At 46.5% G+C, this 18,210-nt stretch overlaps 1 protein-coding gene across 2 annotated transcripts in view; it reads left to right on the top strand.

Annotated features, from left to right (window-relative positions):
* Positions 1–1,316: 1,316 nt before the first annotated feature.
* Positions 1,317–18,210, top strand: part of CCDC149 (coiled-coil domain containing 149) — a 118,991-nt gene continuing 102,097 nt past the window's right edge. For both annotated transcript variants that reach the window (XM_070372220.1, XM_070372221.1), the window contains exon 1: positions 1,317–1,610. In XM_070372220.1, the coding sequence (XP_070228321.1) occupies positions 1,563–1,610 (48 nt within the window). In that variant the 5' untranslated portion in view covers positions 1,317–1,562. The remainder of the gene's footprint in view (positions 1,611–18,210) is intronic.

Raw genomic sequence — 18,210 nt, 5'->3', positions numbered from 1 at the left:
TTGATTTCAACGGGACTCATGCAGGCACCGGTAGCTGCTGGGAGTTAATGGCCTCACTCACATGTAGCAGTTGACTGGTCATTGGCTGTGAGTCCTTCATCATCCGGCAAGCTATTCTGGGCTTGTTTCTAAGGTGGTGATCATAGGTTCCTAAGAGCATAGAAAGGATAAACCCTACTGTACAATTACTTTACAAGCCTCCTTGTGTAGTACTTGCAAACGTTGTTTTGCCAGAGCAAGTCACATTTGCAAACATTGACTAGCCAGAGCAAGTAGCATGGCTGAGCCTAGAGTCAAAGTTATGGACGCTGACTGCGACATGGGCAGGAAATTATTGATAATATTTTGCAAACAACCACACCAATAAAATAAAATAAATAAAATTTATCACACCAATAAAACAAGGCCAACAATACAATGCAATATTTCCAATTCCCAGGGGGTGATACTTCATTTTCAGGTTTCCAAGATGCTAGAAAGGGTCTCTGGGAACTAGAAGTCTTAGTTGAGTCTGTTTCTCCACTTTTTCTAATAAATGGAAGTAACATTCATCCTGCAGGGTTGAGTCAGGATCACTAGGGATTAAAACAAATAAATGTTGGCTGTGGTGTATTCACAACTGTAAAATGGATTCACAGCTTCTCAACCTATATGCTCCTTTCCACTGGCAGCACTTCTGAAAGTATGGAAAGCTCACTGCTGGTCATGGTTCAGGTCAGGATTTTAGGTGACTGGGGAAAATCACCTCCATCAATACTGACAAGACATGTATGAAGATTCCCCTGCTCTCTGTAATTCCCTTTTAGTCCTTCCACTTATGAGAAAGTCTCAGTTTGATGCCACTGTCTTCAACATCTCTTCTGACACACATTAAGCATCATATTCAGAGCTTTAGCTTCTATTTAGAATTTATTACCGTTTTATTTTCAATATTTTTGTGTTTTATTCACGACAGTTGATAATTCAAGAAACAAACAGAAACAGACATTAGTAACTTAACAAACGACGTTGAATATATAATAACACATAATTCATCATCCATAGGTTCGACAAATATTTGCAGGGCACCTACTATGTGCCAGGCCCTGTACTCAAGGTTTATCAGAGAAGGAGGCAACCCCCTGCCCGAGTGGGGCTTACATTCTAGTGGTGGGAGCCGTGATGGTGGTCAGGGAACGGCTGGATTTGGGGATTTACTTCTTGTAGGGGGAAGCCGAGCCGCCTCCCGCCTGGAGAGCGGTGGCCAGGAGTTTCCCGCAGGCTGGGGCGCGGACCACCAAGAGCTTGGGATCCCGGGCTGCGCGGGCCTGTCCGCGGCCCGCTCGGCGGTGGCGGTGGCGGTGGCGGTGGCAGGGCACCGGGCCTCGGCTCCTCCTCCTCTTCCTCCCGCGGAGGCTGACGTTGAGTCAACAGCGCGGGCGGCCTCAGGAGGCGGCGGCGCGGTGGCTCGGAGGTGCCGGGCCCTCTCGGGGCCGCGCGGGGGCCGGGCGGCGACGGCGGCGACCGCAGCGGCGGAGGAGGGCGGCGTTAGAGAGGCCGGCCCTCGCCGGGAAGAGAAGGCCATGAACGGCGACCGGACCGAGAGCGACTGGCAGGGGCTGGTGAGCGAGGTGAGGCCGAGGCGCCGGCCAGGCGGGATGGGCCAGGCCGAGCGGCCGCCAGCCCCGAGCCCACGCCCCCCGCCCCCCGGGTGGCCGAGCCGGGCGGGGACTCGCCGGGGGACGCGCACTCCCTGGCCTCGGCTCGCTGCCCCCGCGCGTCCTGCAAGGTGCGCGGTTCCTCCCGCGCTTTCCCGTCTGCCCGGGCGCCACTTTCTCCCATGACAGCTGGTGCCAGCCTTTGGGGAGGGCCCTTCCCTCTGGGCAGGGCTTGGCCCTGGATTGGAGAGAGCAGCGCGGATCCGGGAGTGGGAGCCAAGCCCCACCTGCCTTCTCGGTTACCGCTGTTTTGGAGCCAAGCGATTGGACGCCCAGTGCCGAAGCGGAAAGGTGGTGCTAGGGGGGTGAATCCGGGTGGTGTGACAGGCGGAATCACCTACGGCGGAGGTTTGGGGGAGGGAGGGGAGATTCCATAGGGTCCTCCATAGCCTTCATTCATTCAGGTTCAATTCAGTCGACAAGTATTTACCGTGGGCCACCTTTGTGTAAGGTGGCTGCTGCTGCTGCTGCTAAGTCGCTTCAGTCGTGTCCAACTCTGTGCGACCCCATGGACTGCAGCCTACCAGGCTCCTCCGTCCATGGGATTCTCTAGGCAGAGGTACTGGAGTGGGTTGCCATTACCTTCTCCAGTAAGGTGGCTGGCTATTTATCGAAGGAGTGAAGCACTGGTGCAGAACTCACTCTATTTGTGGAAGCAGAGAATGCCCTGCGCCCGGCTCCGCCGCACCCCGCCCCCCCTGCCCCGCAAAGATTTTGTCATAAACACCCCTGGGGTCGGCTTTTGCGCTCCTATAAGAGATCCCCTTCAACCCACTCTAAGAATTTTGGGGCCTGGGAGTGGGCTGCCTGACTTCTCCAGGTGAGAGCGGGGTGCTGAGGTCTCATAGGTAAATTGCTTCTCCTGACTTACCATTATTTGTGATGGCAGTTAGTCATGTACCCAGTACCCAGTGCTGATGATCTCCCAGCAATTCTCCTTTCTTTCCCTCCTGAGGACCATCCCACTGGCAAGGCCAGCTTGGGCCTTCTGTTTTCTTAATCCTACTGTGTACCAGTCGGGGCGTAATGGTTTGCTGTCTTCCTTTCTTGAGTATTGGAAGGGAAAACTTGTACCGTTTTTTTCCTTTAATCATTTCCTGGGCCTCCAGCTCAGTCTACTAACAGTATTTAATGTCTAGTGTGCAAAACATTGTATTTCTGAAGAGGAATGGGCTGTCATAGCTTCTCCCCAAGTTTAGCTTGTCCACTCTCAGTCTGTAAGTAGTAGCTGCACAATATTACGATACATTGTCGTGCAGTCCGTCTGCATCTCCTCTGTCAGGGTACAGAGACTCTGGAGATCTTCTCTCCTGGCCCATGGAGAATCAGACCCAGTAGTGGAGGAAGCTGGAGGTGGTTCTTCTTGGAAGTCCAGTGCTGAGCTCTGAAATAGCAGAATGTTCACTACTCCAGCAAATGCTTGTTGAATGACTGTTAGGAGTCGGGTACATCGCTCTGTATTGGAATGCAGTGGCGGAGAAAACAGACAACCCCTTCTGCCCCTGAGAACTCCTGAAGCATATAGTATAGTGTGGGAAGAGTGTCACACCGCAAACACTAAGAGAATCCTCAAAGGTGGAATATGAATGATGTGAGAACAAAGAAGAAAGTACTTCCTGGCATGGCTGTCCCGGATCAGGGTGCCTCTACCTTGCACTGACCACGTGGTATTGCAGCCTTCTGGTCTCCCCACTAGGCTATGTGTTTCATTTGGCTTTGTTCCAGGTGCCTACACACTGACTAAGCTCCGTATACAGTAGGTCCTCAAAAGTATACTTGCAGAATAAGTCAAGATCCAGAAAGGGGTCTTTCCAGAGTTTTCCTGCCTGTCCTAGCTGTGTATCTCCAGGGCACTTGCCATCTTGCCTTCAGACATTTATTACAGCTAAGGACACGGAGGACACACAGCTCGAGGCTGTGGCGTGTGAAAATGAATGCAGAATGCTTCCCAACTTCATAATAGCCAAAAGCTGTTCCTTGAGTCCATCCACCATGTATAAGGTAGAAATTAGTTTTATTTTACAGATAAAGAAACTGTGATTCAGACAGGCTAAGGAACTTGCTCAGAGCCTCACATCTGAAGGGGGCAGAATTTGGTCTGTTTGATCCCAGAGCTCAGGATCACTAGGCCATGCTTTGTGTCTTAATCACCAGTTCATCTGTGTTTATCTTCGCCTAGACAGCAGGTTCTCGAAGGGAGGGGTCTGTGTCTTATTCATCTTTGAATCTCCAGCAATTGGATAAGTATTGCTCAGAGTACGATCTACAGATTATCAGAGGCATATTGGGAACAAAGAGTACAAAGAATCACTGGAATTTGGGGGGAAAATGCAAGTTTCTGGGTCTCTCCTCAGATCCAGTGTTGTGCATTGAATTGTATTCTTTACACCATGGATATATCTAAGTCTTAATGTCCCAGTAGCTGCCATAAGACCTTTTTGGAAACAGGGTCTTTGCAGATAAAATCAGCCAAGGATCCCAAGATGAGATCATCCTGGACTTAGGAATGGGCCCTAAATCTAAGGACTGGTGCTCTTAGATTCGAGACACAGAGCTGCAAGGCAGAAGGCTGTGGGGAAGCAGAAACACACAGAGAGGAAGCCCTTGTGAAGATAGAGATAGAATGGGGAGCTGGGCAGTGACAGTCCAGGAATGCCAAGACTGCCAGCAGCCACCAGGAGCTGGAGGAGGCTTGGAGTAGGTTGTCCCTCAGAGTCTCCAGAAGGAACCAGTTCTGCCAACACCTTGATTTTGGACTTCTGGCATCCACAATCGTGAGAGATACATTTCTGTGTGAGAAGCCACCCAACTTGCAGTGATCTGTTGTGGCAACCACGGGAAACTAATTACCTTACTGCATGAAAGTGCCAGGGCTATAGCCCCCAAATCTGCTTTTCTCACAAACAGGGCTCCCCAGGTGTTTCCCTGACCATTTCCTGCCCATGGGTGTACACTGGGTCTGGTGTAGAGACATCATCTGGGACTCACGCAAGTTGGATTCAAAGAAGAGTATGGTCAGTTTGTGGGACTTCGTTGGTGATTCAGTGATAAAGAATCCTCCTGTCAATGCAGGAGACAGGGGTTCAATCCTTTGGTCAGGAAGATCCCCTGGAGGAGGGCATGGCAACCCACTCTAGTGTTTTTGCCTGGGAAATCCCATGGACAGAGGAGCCTGGCCAGCTACAGTCCATAGGATCGCAAAGAGTCAGACATGACTTAGTGACTAAACAACAGCTACAATGGTCAGCGTCTAGTGGTTTTGAAAGTGACTTTGGAAGCCAGTGGGAGGAACTGGGGAAGACGTCACCAGACATGTGACCCAGATCAAATGGGCTTTTCACAGGCGCCCACCTATTTCATCAGATATCCCTGGCCCTACCTCCTACCTCCACACCCCATCGCCCTTCCTGCCCAGGGCTCTGTGCTCTCTTTCAATCAGTTTGCTTCCTTGGTTTGCCTCTAGAAAGCAGTTTTCATTTAAATAACCCTATAGAGATCAGTTTTATTTTCATATTTTCAGTATAACAAGCTGAAATTACAGCCTTCTCTCAGGCCATGAAGTAAACACGGCCATGCATGTGAAAGAATCGTGGCTGCTGTTCTATTCTGGAAATTAAATGTCTGGGGAGGGGGAAACCATCTTCTCATCACCACCTGAGGTGAGCTTTCATATCAAGAGGACATCTTGAAATGCAGTCGTGCAGACAATCCATAACTTTATTTCTAAGATAAAACTCCTGGTCATCTGTCAGCCGGCTGCTCTACGATAAACCATGCCCAATTCAATTTTGCTGTTTGAATTTTGGTTAATTAATTAGATAGCAATCAATCCTGTATTCCTTGAGCATGTTATATATTGAGTGACTGGGTGTGCGTGCTCAGTCACTCAGTCCTGTCTGACTCTTTGCAACCCTATGGACTGTAGCCCTCCAGGCTTCTCTGTCCATGGGATTTCCCAAGCAAAAATACTGGAGTGGGTTGCCATTTCCTCCTCCAGGGTATCTTCCCAACCCACAGATCGAACCTGCATTTCCTGCATGGGCAGGCGGATTCTTTACCACTGAGCCACCTGGGAAGCCCTGTTAACCCTGGGCCTCTACCCAAAGTTGAGCCACTGACATTTGGGGTAGAGAAGTAGAAGAGGCTTACAGTCTGAACCTGTGGTTAAGGTTGTGACTTTGGGTCTTGTTTGTTAACTGAGATCTGGACCTACGTCATGACTCTACTTCTTTCTTGGTGCAAATGGTCAAAAATCCAACCCAAGGAAGTTTAGCTCAGAAGGAATTTATTGACTAATATTGTGGGCTGAAAAGTGTCCCCAAAAGATATGTTCAAATCCTATTCCCTTCCCCCAATCCCTGTGAATGTGACCTATTTTGGAAATAAGATCTTTGCAGATGTAATCAAGTTAAGATGAAGTCATTTGAGTGGACTCCTAATCCAATGACCAGTGTCTTTGTAAGAAGAAGGAAATTGGAGTGCATAGATGTGCAAAGAGAAGATGATGTGAAGACAGAGGAAGGAAAGCTGTGTGATGACAGAGGCAAAGGTTGGAGTTATGCTGCTATAAGCCAAGAAATGCCAAAGAATGCTGGCAGCCACCCAAAGCTAGGGAGAGGCAAGGAAGGGTCTTCCTCTAGAGTCTTACTGGGGAGACTGGTGCTTCCTACACCTTGATTTTAGTCTTCTGACCTCCAGGACTATCAGAAATTAATTTATGCTGTTTCAGGCCACCCAGTTTATGCAATTTGTTAACAGCTGCTGCTGCTAAGTTGCTTCCATCGTGTCCAACTCTGTGCAACCCTGTGGACGGCAGCCCATCAGGCTCCCCCGTCCCTGGGATTCTCCAGGCAAGAACACTGGAGTGGGTTGCCATTTCCTTCTCCAATGCATGAAAGTGAAAAGTGAAAGTGAAGTCCCTCAGTTGTGTCTGACCCTCAGCGACCCCATGGACTGCAGCCCACCAGGCTCCTCCGACCATGGGATTTTCCAGGCAAGAGTACCTGGGTGGGGTGCCATTGCCTTCTCCGTTGTGTTAATATCCTCTAGCAAACTAATTAGCAAACTAATACAGCTGACATGAATAATCATTCCAAGATGGTGTGGCATGGGGCGCAGCTGGATTCAGCCCTCAGACCACTCAAATGGATGCTTTCTGTCCATGTTTGGGTCTGCTTGTTGCCTGGTATCACCCTCCCACCCTTAAAGTACAGAGGGAGAGACAGAAACTCTCATGCCAGAGGCCCCATAAAAACTCAGGAATCACTCCCTTTGAACCCACTTATATCCCTCACCTGCCCTGGGAGAAGTTGCTCAGAGGTGTAATGATCTATCTGGGGTCTGCAGTTGTATATGGGGCCCTGCCCAGGCCACATGGACTGTGAGTGGACTGGGGCAGTGGGACTGTTTGCCAGAAGAAGGGGAATGGATGTTGATAGAATCACCACATTGTGCAACTCCTCCAAGTCTCATTTTTCTCATCCTTAAACAGGATCGTAAAGTACATGCCATATAGGTGCTCTTATTGTGAGGCTCCAATGAAATCATGCTTGTTAGTGCTTTGCTCTCTTTGTCAAGCAGTAAGTGTTCAGCAAATATCAATATCGTGAGGGTGGACCTCAGGACACCAACTTAGATGTTCATAAAATAAAAACCTCTTTATTTTTTTGTTATAACATTTTAATTTTGATTACAAACTCCCATTGTAAGGAGAGTGGAAACATAATCTAGATTGGAGTCACGCCTCTTCCTGAATTTGTGTTTGAGTTCTAGAGGGAGTTAGTAGTATTTAGCCATTGTAAATAAGTGGTGTTTACTAGCATATCACCCCATGGGCACCAGTGATGGTGTGGAGGGGCACACGTCTGGTCTAGACTATTTTTGTTTAGCCATACTATCCTTATTTCAGTCTAGTATCTGGTCACTGGTCATTGCTGATCACTGTTGTATCCTCCCTTGTTCTGCTCTTCTGGCCCTTTGGTGTCTATACCACACCCATGATACCCTGGGTGAGTGAAGAGGGGGACTTTGCTCTCTTGCCCAAGATGGGTAGCTTTGATCATTTCTGCTGTCCCTGAATCACTCCTGAACTGAGGAAAACTTTGAGAAACTATGGTGCAATTTTCTGCATAGACATACCACACTACACCAAGCTGGGTCCAGGGAAATGGGGATTATTTTTACTTCCTAAGAAAGAAAAGTGTATTTGTTAGGGTAAAATCTAAACCACTTGAAAAAGATACCTACTCCCCAGTGATATTTAGGTCTTTTTTGTGTTACAGTATGTAGTCCAGTCCAGGAGGACAGCCCTGCGCCACGTGTCATTTAAAAACCCAGGTTTCTTCCATCTTGTTTCTCTACTATTTTTTGAGGGAGTGATCTTCAACTATATAGTTAAAGCTGGGTGGTTGCCATGATTTGTCCCAACCCATAAGTAGGGGAAAGAGAGAGAGAGAGAAAGAGGAAGCTCAGGGCAAAGGGCTTTTCTTTAATTAGGGATCACTTCTCATACCCCGTTTGTCTGAGAATCATCACATGGCTACATCTAGCTGCAAGGGAGGCTAGGAAATGTCATCTTAAGCTGGATGTACCCAACTTAAATTTGGGAGGGTTCTATTAAAAACTCAGAAAACACAAACCATAAAAGAAAAAAAAAGTATAAAATGGGCTTTATAACAATTTAAAAAAGTCTACTCTTTGAAAGACTGTTAAGAAAATGAAAAGACAAACTGACTGAGAGAAATTAATGTGCATAACACATATCTTATATCCAGAATATATAAAGAACTCTTATAATGCAATAATAAGAAAACAACCTGATTTTTAAAATGGGCAAAAGAGTTAAATAGACACTTCACTGAAGAAGAGATTCAAATAGCAAATAAGCATATGAATGGATACTCAGCATTATCAGTCATCAGAAAGATGTAAATTGAAGCCACAGTAAGACACCACAAAGTTCTTCCTAGGTGGCTCAGTGGTAGAGAATCCTCCTGCCAATGTAGGAGCCACAGGAAACACGGGTTTGACCCCTGGGTGGGGAAGATCCCCTGGAGGAGGAAATGACAAGTCACTCCAGTATTCTTGCCTGAATAATACCATGGACATAGGAGCCTGGTGGGCTACAGTTCGTGTGGTTGCAAAATAGTTGGACACAACTGAGCGACTGAGCACACACACACACGCAAGATGCTACAATACATCTATTTGAATGAAAAGCAGACTCACAAATAAAAAATGGAAAAACCAAGTGCTGACAAGGAGGCAGAGTGACAGAAAGTCTCCTGCATTGCTAGAGAAGTATAAAATGGTACAGCCACTTTTAGAAACAGTTTTGTAAGTTCTCGTAAAGTCAAATCGACACCTAACCCAACAACCCAGAAATTCTGCTCCTAGATGTTGATCCAAGAGAAATGAAGACACATGCGCACACAAAATCCTATATGTGAATGTTTATTTCAATTTTATTATAATTACTAATAACTGAAAACACAACAATGTTCAAAACTAGTGAGTGGATAAATTGCTACATCTGTGTCATAGAATCCTGTTTAGTATTATGATGGACTAGACTACTGATGCATACAAAAACATGGCAAGTAAAAGAAGCCAGAGACTCAAAGGCCCTGGCTGTAATATTCCACTAAGATGAAGTTCTTGAAAAGGCATAACTAAAAGGACAAAAAAGCCAATCAGTGGTTGCCAGAGCCTGGAGTAGGTGAGCAGACTGACTGCAAAGGAACATGAGGCAGCTTTTTGAAGTGATGAACATAGTCTATGCATTGGTTGTATTGATGACTGGATGACTATATAAGTTTGATAAAATCCATAGATCTGTATGCCTCAAAAGAATGATTTTTCTCCTCTATGTAAGCTTATTTACTTCTATGCAGAGTACATCATGAGATACACTGGACTGGAAGAAGCACAAGCTGGAATCAAGATTGCCGGGAGAAATATCAATAACCTCAGATATGCAGATGACACCACCCTTATGGCAGCAAGTGAAGAAGAACTAAAGAGCCTCTTGATGAAAGTGAAAATGGAGAGTGAAAAAGTTGGCTTAAAGCTCAACATTCAGAAAACGAAGATCACGGCATCTGGTTCCATCACTTCATGGGAAATAGTTGGGGAAACAGTGTCAGACTTTATTTTTTTGGGCTCCAAAATCACTGCAGATGGTGACTGCAGCCATGAAATTAAAAGATGCTTACTCCTTGGAAGGAAAGTTATGACCAACCTAGATAGCATATTGAAAACCAGAGAGATTACTTTGCCAACAAAGGTTCATCTAGTCAAGGCTATGGTTTTTCCTGTGGTCATGTATGGATGTGAGAGTTGGACTGTGAAGAAAGCTGAGCGCCAAAGAATTGATGCTTTTGAACTGTGGTGTTGGAGAAGACTCTTGAGAGTCCCTTGGACTGCAAGGAGATCCAACCATTGGATCCAGCCATCCAGTGGACCAGATTCAGTCCATTCTGAAGGAGGTCAGCCCTGGGATTTCTTTGGAAGGAATGATGCTAAAGCTGAAACTCCAATACTTTGGCCACCTCATGTGAAGAGTTGACTTATTGGTAAAGACTCTGATGCTGGGAGGGATTGAGGGCAGGAGGAGAAGGGGACAACAGAGGATGAGATGGCTGGATGGCATCACTGACTCGATGGACGTGAGTCTGAGTGAACTCCAGGAGTTGATGATGGACAGAGAGGCCTGGCGTGCTGTGATTCATGGGGTCTCGGGGAGTCGGACACGACTGAGCGACTGGACTGAACTGAACTGAACTTATACCTCAATAAACCTAAATCTTTCAAAGGGAGGGGGAATGGATATTCAAGACAGCTATTGCTATAGAGAGATTGACTAATTCCCCATTTACCACGTTTCTGTCACAACTAGTTATGCCCCCACATACGCACCTCAGGCCTGCTGTTCTTACTCTGTTCTCCCCACACCAGGGTGATTAGTGTTCATTCTTAGACACCTACTGATATCCAGGCTCTCTCCTCCCTTGTACTCTGTCTGCCTTTTCTCAACTGGAGATCTTTTCTAGTCTTTTGGAGGACCATGGGGGAGGGAGAAACTGGAGAGACTCTTCTGTGCTCTGGTGTATTAAGGATCAGGCTTTCTAAGTTGAAAATCAGTTGCTTTGCTTCCAGTGTTCTGCTGAGTGATCTCTTCCTTGGCACATGAATGCAGACTGTCTGGTTTTTAAGAGGGAGACGGATATGTGGGGAGAAAAGGCGGAGGAGTTACAGAAATTTGAGGCAAGGTGGATAGAGTATCATTTAATATTTCAAAGCATCGTTCATATTGATATTATTAAAGAAGCAGTGCACAATAACGAACAATTGATCTTAGATACATATACAGGCAGTTGGTGAGGCTTGAAGAAGAGGGAAACGTCTTAAAAGAGAATTGGATCTGGGTCCCTCACCTTTGAGTGAAGAGGGTGTGGGTGAAGGTGACAGGAAGCAGCCCTGAGCACTGAACTGGTGGTTGGCCTTTGAGGGAATGCTCCAGCTAAAGGCTAAAACTAGTGCATTGAGGTCGGAGAAGGCAATGGCACCCCACTCTGGTACTCTTGCCTGGAAAATCCCGTGGACAGAGGAGCCTGGTGGGCTGCAGTCCATGAGGTCGCTAGGAGTCGGACATGACTGAGCGACTTCACTTTCACTTTTCACTTTCATGCATTGGAGAAGGAAATGGCAACCCACTTCAGTGTTCTTGCCTGGAGAATCCCAGGGACAGGGGAGCCTGGTGGGCTGCCATCTATGGGGTCGAACAGAGTCGGACACGACTGAAGCGACTTAGCAGCAGCAGCAGCAGTGCACTGAGGTACAGCAGAAATGGAGGTTGGATGGCCACAGTAGACCAGATGGCAAACAACTTCAAAAGCAAGACAGAAGGGTGTGCTCTGATGTAGTTGGCAATAGTCACTGAAAGCTTTTTTAGCTAGAGTGTAAGCTGATGAAAATACTTGGGAAAGATTTGTTTCCACTGAACTCAACAAGCTCTGAGCCTTTGTCATTCACAAGGCACTGTGCCAGGCAATAAGGATATAAAGACAAATTTGGTAGCTGTCCTCAAAATCAGGGGAAGATAAGTGAAGATGAGCTACCAGCAATCTAGTCTTTTCTGTCACCATCAATATTCCCAATTACCTCTATTGCCCCTAAGTCATACCATTTATCATATGGTTCTTTAACCAACCTTTGACTTGCCTCTCTCTCCACTGGACCCCAAAGATCTTGAACTCATTGAGGGTAGGGATCATATGTTATTGTGACCTTAGCACTTGCCACTAGATCTTGCCCTTTGTAGATACTCAATGAATGTAGAATATGTGACTGCTTAGATATTTGAATAAATAAAGTGATCAGAGGATACAGCATCAGTGAGGATTAGAGAAAAAGGGATGTCTATGAGATAGATTTTTAAAGGAACATACATACAGGATTTCATAGCCAAGTCGATTGGGAAGATTCAATAGAACAAGTCCCAGATGACCCTCAAGGTGAGGCTGGAGAGTGGTGGTGCTGGGTGTGACAGAGAGGTGAGAGGTGACCGGGTCTGGTGAGAAGTGGACGTGTTCCATTTAGAACTCTGCATTGTTCTGAGTTTCCTGGGAGTGCTTGAACTCCTGCAAGGCAAGCTTAGTGCTTCCTGGGAACATCTTTGATGAGCAGCTATCTTCCTAGTGGCAGGCTAATTTCAGAGTAAGTTTATTAAAATTAGCATGTGGGGGAAAGTGAGTACAACTGCTATTTTTAACTAATAGGATTCATGTTCTCTCCTGTGCAGGGAAATTCGCATCTGTGCTTCTAAAATTGACAATTTCTACTCATATTATGTTAAAAAATTAATTTAGTGGCTTTTGCATTGAATAAAATACATTGGCTGAAGATTAGAAGATGACTTTGGCTAGTCCCTGAATGAAAAATGACCAGAGAGAGCCAGGTTTCTTACCCACTGCCTGGTTTTCCACCAACAAAATCATAGTGGGGCTTTGGGCACTTCCGGCAGAGGACTTTGTGTAGTTGTGAGTTTGTCTCTCTCTGGTCCTTCGGGGAAATGGTGCCAGTGGTAGTAGATACCTGGTGCGCAAGGAACACAAACCTTTAGCAGATGTTTTATTTTGAAGTGTTCCTATTTTTCTTTCACCTCTTCTAGTCTACTTTATTTCCATTATTTTATAGTATCCTACTGCAACAAACATCTTACGTTTGAAGATATCAGATCTTTTTCAAGCCAATATACCTTCTATACAACTAGCCTATTAAAATACCTTAAAAAAGATGCCTCACCAGGTGCTCTTACCCAGGGAACTGCAATGGATCCCCATTACCGGGTATCTGAGACCCACCCCAAGCTGGTCTTGACCTATCTTTCCAGCCTTATCCCTCAGTTTTCCTCAGAGATTGGCTGTTCCAGCCAAAGTGATCTGTTCTCTGTTCTGACTTTTGCCTGATTATCCTGACCTCAACTGGGTGGGTCTTCCACTTCTTCCTTTCTGACCAAACACAGCCTTTAGCACTCCTCCAAGGTGGGATGGATGCCCACAGCCCTTGTAAAATCATCCATGACCATCGGAGCTTGAAGTGAGCTCTTCATCATGTTGCCTTATGTAGTACAGGTTACAAACTACTCATGTAGAACTGCCAGCTCCCTGAGAAAGGAAAGGCCCTTCTCTGTGTGTGGATCTCAACTCTTATACAAATTAGTAAGCACCTAAGAGGAGGAACTGTGCCCACCTGTGCTGAGGTGGAAGACTGGAGCTCTAAAAATGATGAGGCTTTATGCTATGGCTCCGGAGGTGAGGACCTGAGTGAGGATACTGAGAGAGCATCCCTCAAGTGACCTAGTTCTGGTCCATTTGTAGGGCCTTGACTTTGGTTTCACATTCTCATTTATGGGGAGACACTCACGGACATGCCTGCCCACCTAGTTTATTCCTGAGGGACATACAGGTGGGGGGTCATTGACATCAGCATGGATCCATCACTGTGTTAGATTGGTCAGTTGGCATGTTAGCAGGAAAAGAAGAATGAAACACAGCCCAGGGGTATTTCAGTGGGACAGGTGGATCACAAAGGAGAAGGTAAGCATTCAACATAGCAGACGCATAATTAACACTGTTGTGGGCAAAGTCTTGTGCTCTGCAGAGAAATTCATTTGGATTGCGGGATTGAGAAAGATTTTTGATGAGGGTGAATCTGGGACCAGAAAGGTTGGTAGGATTCCTGTAAGTGGAAATGTAAAGAAAAGGTGTTCTAGGCAGAAGGAATGGAGATAGTGTGCCGAGGTGGTAAAACACAGGGCTTGTTTGGGAAATCCCAGATGTCTTTTTGTGATTAGAGACACACATCAGGTACTATTTGTTGGGCTGACCTTGAATGCCCAGAGAGTTCGGGGGTCCTGAGTGGCCTTCATTCTGAAGATGACTCAATGGGCATGACTGTACACCTTAAAAGGGGAGAGCTTGCCTGGGGATGAAGGTTGAGCAGGACCCACAAGGCCCCCTGGATGCCCACCTGCACCTGGAAGGCATATTTTCTGCTTTGATTGTTGTTGTTCAGTTGCTCAGTCAGGTTCAACCTTTGTGACCCCATGGACTGCAGCACACCAGGCTTCCCTGTCCTTCACCATTCCCTGGAGTTTGATCAAACTCTTGTCCATTGAGTCGATGATGCCATCCAACCATCTCATCCTCTGTCATCCCCTTCACCTCCTGCCTTCAATCTTTCCCAGCATCAGGGTCTTTTCCAATGAGTTGGCTCTTCACATGAGGTGGCCAAATTATTGGAGCTTCAGTTTCAGCATCAGTCCTTCTGATGAACATTCAGGCTTGATTTTCTTTAGGATTGACTGCTTTGATACAATTCCTTAATAAGGACTCTGTGCTACCTTTTCTACTAACCTCTCATGGCCCAGGTTGTCGTCTACTCTTCTTGAAATATTTGCAACACCCTCTACTGCTGCTGCCGCCAAGTCACTTCAGTTGTGTCCGACTCTGTGTGACCCCATAGACAGCAGCCCACCAGGCTCCCCCGTCCCTGGGATTCTCCAGGCAAGAACACTGGAGTAGGTTGCCATTTCCTCCTCCAATGCATGAAAGTGAAAAGTGAAAGTGAAGTTGCTCAGTTGTGTCTGACTCCTAGCGACCCCATGGACTGCAGCCTATCAGGCTCCTCCATCCATGGGATTTTCCAGGCAAGAGTACTGGAGTGGGTTGCCATTGCCTTCTCCGTGCAACACCATCTATGATCCTCTTTTTTCCATGCAGTTACTAGAGTTGTCCTTCCAAGCACTGAAACGATTTACCACTGCTTTGCCTAGAGTTCTCTGATGGCTTTCTAGGGTCTGTGGAGTGAGAGGCATTCCTTAGGTGATCTCCGAGGGCCTGTTCTCTCCTCATCTTCAGTAGCTCCTCTGTACCCCTATGCCACCACTGGCCCCAAGCTCTACAGAACTCCTGTTACCAGAGCATTCCACGCCCTGAGATATCTCTAAGCCTTTGCTTGTGTCCAGAGATTACCTGCTACTCACACTTTAAGGCCAGCTCAGATGTCATAACGTCCACTTGAATATCCTCCCTCCTGTGGATCTCAAGAGGCTGAGAAGTGAATGGTGGTGTGTTTCAGTTGGGAAGACAGTGTGGGAGACGGTGAGCAGGATAAGAAGGCAAGGCAGTGGGGTTCTTGGGGATAGGGACCTTTGGAGGGGTGAGTGGGCACGTGATCCTTGGCAGGTACTTGTGGAAGAAAGGGATGGAGGGTAGGAATGAAGGAGGGAAAGACAGTTCACCGTGCCATTTTCCACATTCTCTTCGAGGCCAGCCCTACTTGTCTGCTAGTGTACCCCACTTCCAACCTCTCCCCAGGCTGATCATGGTTCTGAAGGAGCTGGGAGGGAACGTCTACACGGCCAGCAAATGCCTGGTGTTCTGGGCAGCTTGCTGTCTCAGGCTGCAGTGGCTTACGTAGGTCATCAAGCTCCGCCACTACATAACTACACTGTTGTTGTTCAGTTGCTAAGTGGTATCCAGTTCTTTGCAGCCCCATGGACTGCACCACCCTAGACTTCCCTGTCCTTCACTGTCTCCTAGAGTTTGCTCAAACTCATGTCCATTGAGTTGATGATGCATAGATATGTAGCTCCATGGTCTTAGACAAATCTCCTGATTTGTCCAGACCTCAGTTTCTCTGGATTACAATGAGGATAATAATACCTGCCTTGTGGCTCTCACCTAAGATGAGAATAAAGTGAGATGATGTACGTGAGAGTGTGTTTTATTTTTCTTTATTTATTTTTTAAAGTCCCCCACTTTCTACAGGCAAGGAGGTGGTCCTGTCCTTGCCTTGGCTTTAGGAAAAGCCTTCCCAGGGCTTCAGAGATGCTTCAGCAGAGGGTGGTGATGTGTCAGCTGCTGGCTGTCAACATGATGCCATTGAAAATTCATATTGATGGAGCACAGATTGACATACCTGCTTGCTCTGCCATCTGCAGACCCCACGACCAAGGCAATATTGGAAGTGGCAGTGATGGGAGTCTCTTTTATTTAAGCCAGTTCCAATTTGCTTTTTAATTTGCTCCAGACTGGTGAGTGCTGCTGGGGTCACTCTGTAACCTCTCTTGCTTTCCCAACAGTCTCTAGCTCTGCCAGGCCTCCATGTTTCCAGGCTGCTCCATCAATTCCTGGGCAACTTCCATTCTGTGGCCTCTTCTATGCTTGCCTCATTCACCTTCTGACTTTGCACCCTTCTCACTCCCCTCGGTTCAGTCTCCTGTTGACCACTCTGCCTTCCCGGTTTCCTGGGGTTTTGAATAAGCCTCCTATCCAGCTGATTTCAGTGCTCAAGACTCAGCGTGTGTGCCCAGTCATGCAGTCGTGTTTGATTCTTTGGGACCCCATGAACTGTAGCCCAACCAGGCTCCTCTGTCCATGGGATTTCCCAGCCAAGAATACGGGAGTGGGTTGCCATTTCCTCCTCCAGGGAATTTTTCCGACTCAGCTATCAAACCCATCTCCTCCACTGGCAGGTCAATTCTTTACCACTGAGCCACCTGGGTCCCTCAAGACTCAGCACTTGCTCACAAAGAACTAGCAGTCAGCTCCCCACCCTGGATTCTTGCAGGTGCCTTCCTGCCTCCTGCATCTCTTTCTGCCTTTCCTTTTCATCCATCCTGCCTGGTCAAGAGTCTGGAAGCAGGACCACGATCCCTACCTTCCTCGCTTAGAGCCCTCCACGGCCCTATTAGTTCTGCCTTTGGCTCAGACTGTTGTCATTTAAAGTCTCTCTTACTTTCATCCAAACCAAGCCTTTTTTACATTTCTCCTTTTCATGTGGCCTATTAATATGTTCCTGGCAAATATAACTACTTTGGGGTCTTTGTTCAAAGCCTATGTTTCCACGCACTTGGCCTTTATTCAGGCCGTGCCTTCTGCGTGGAACTCTTGTTCTCTAAGTTCTCCTCACTCCACTTTCAGGTTTGGTCATAACCACCTTGACCCTGAACTAACAGGTCTTTTTCCTTCTGTGATGCCAAGCATCTAGACACACCGCTGTGACCAGTGTCTCCCTGGCTGCCTCACACTGGAATTGCTTAGGTACATACCTTGCCTCCAGCCTGGAGTTACCCAGTTAGGAGGGGTAGATTCAGTTTTGAATTTCCCATTGTGTGCAGAACAATGTGCTGCATGTAATGAATAAATCTTAAAGAGATGACAAACCCATTGGATTCTCAGCTAATATTTGAATTGAAAAACTACTGGATTAAAACAAGGATATCCTTTTTTGTTTGTCAAAATAACATTCTTATCTCTTTCTCTCCCCCAAAGTCCCCTTATCTCCATTTGGTCTCACAGGCCTTCTGACTCAAAATTTATCAGTAGATTGTGATCTTTTAAAGGTAGTAAGTCAAATCTCCTTTTAATAAGCTCTAAGGGATTTGTGGATTTACTAGAAGTCAGTTCCTCCCTCCCACTCTCCCTCCCACCTTTCCTTCATTTTCCTCCTTTCTTCCAACTGGAATTTTATCCTATCAGATATATTGCTTGAAAAGAGCCAGGCAGAACCTGCAGGTGGGAAATCATTCAGTTATAAAGAGCTACTTTCTGCAATGGACTCTGACCCGTTCTATAGTGTATCTGAACAGAGGCCAGCCTTTAACTCTGCTCTGGACTAGAATTTAAGTTTGTTCCTAGGTTATTTGCAACCCACAGTTGACTCTCATGCAAAAAAATTGTGATTTTGTGTGTATGTGTGTGTACCTATGGCCATCTTCTTACCAAAAGCAGTAGTAAATAAAAGTAATTCCTTACATTTGTCTTTCCTCCACTAATATTTAAAGAGGATTAACTATGTCCCAGACCCTTTGGGGATACAAAATCCAACATGATGTTGTCTCCTTCCTCTATATCCCTAAATCAATTTCTTGTAACCACTTTACCAATTAGAATGAGCAGGGGGTAACATCTTTATAGATGAAGAAATATGAAGAAATAGAAATTCA

The sequence above is a fragment of the Bos mutus genome, chromosome 6 (genome assembly GCF_027580195.1).
Source record: "Bos mutus isolate GX-2022 chromosome 6, NWIPB_WYAK_1.1, whole genome shotgun sequence".
NCBI classification, from domain to species: domain Eukaryota; kingdom Metazoa; phylum Chordata; class Mammalia; order Artiodactyla; family Bovidae; genus Bos; species Bos mutus.
The sequence above is the reverse complement of the archived record's forward strand: the minus strand, read 5'-3'. Positions and strand labels throughout refer to the sequence as shown.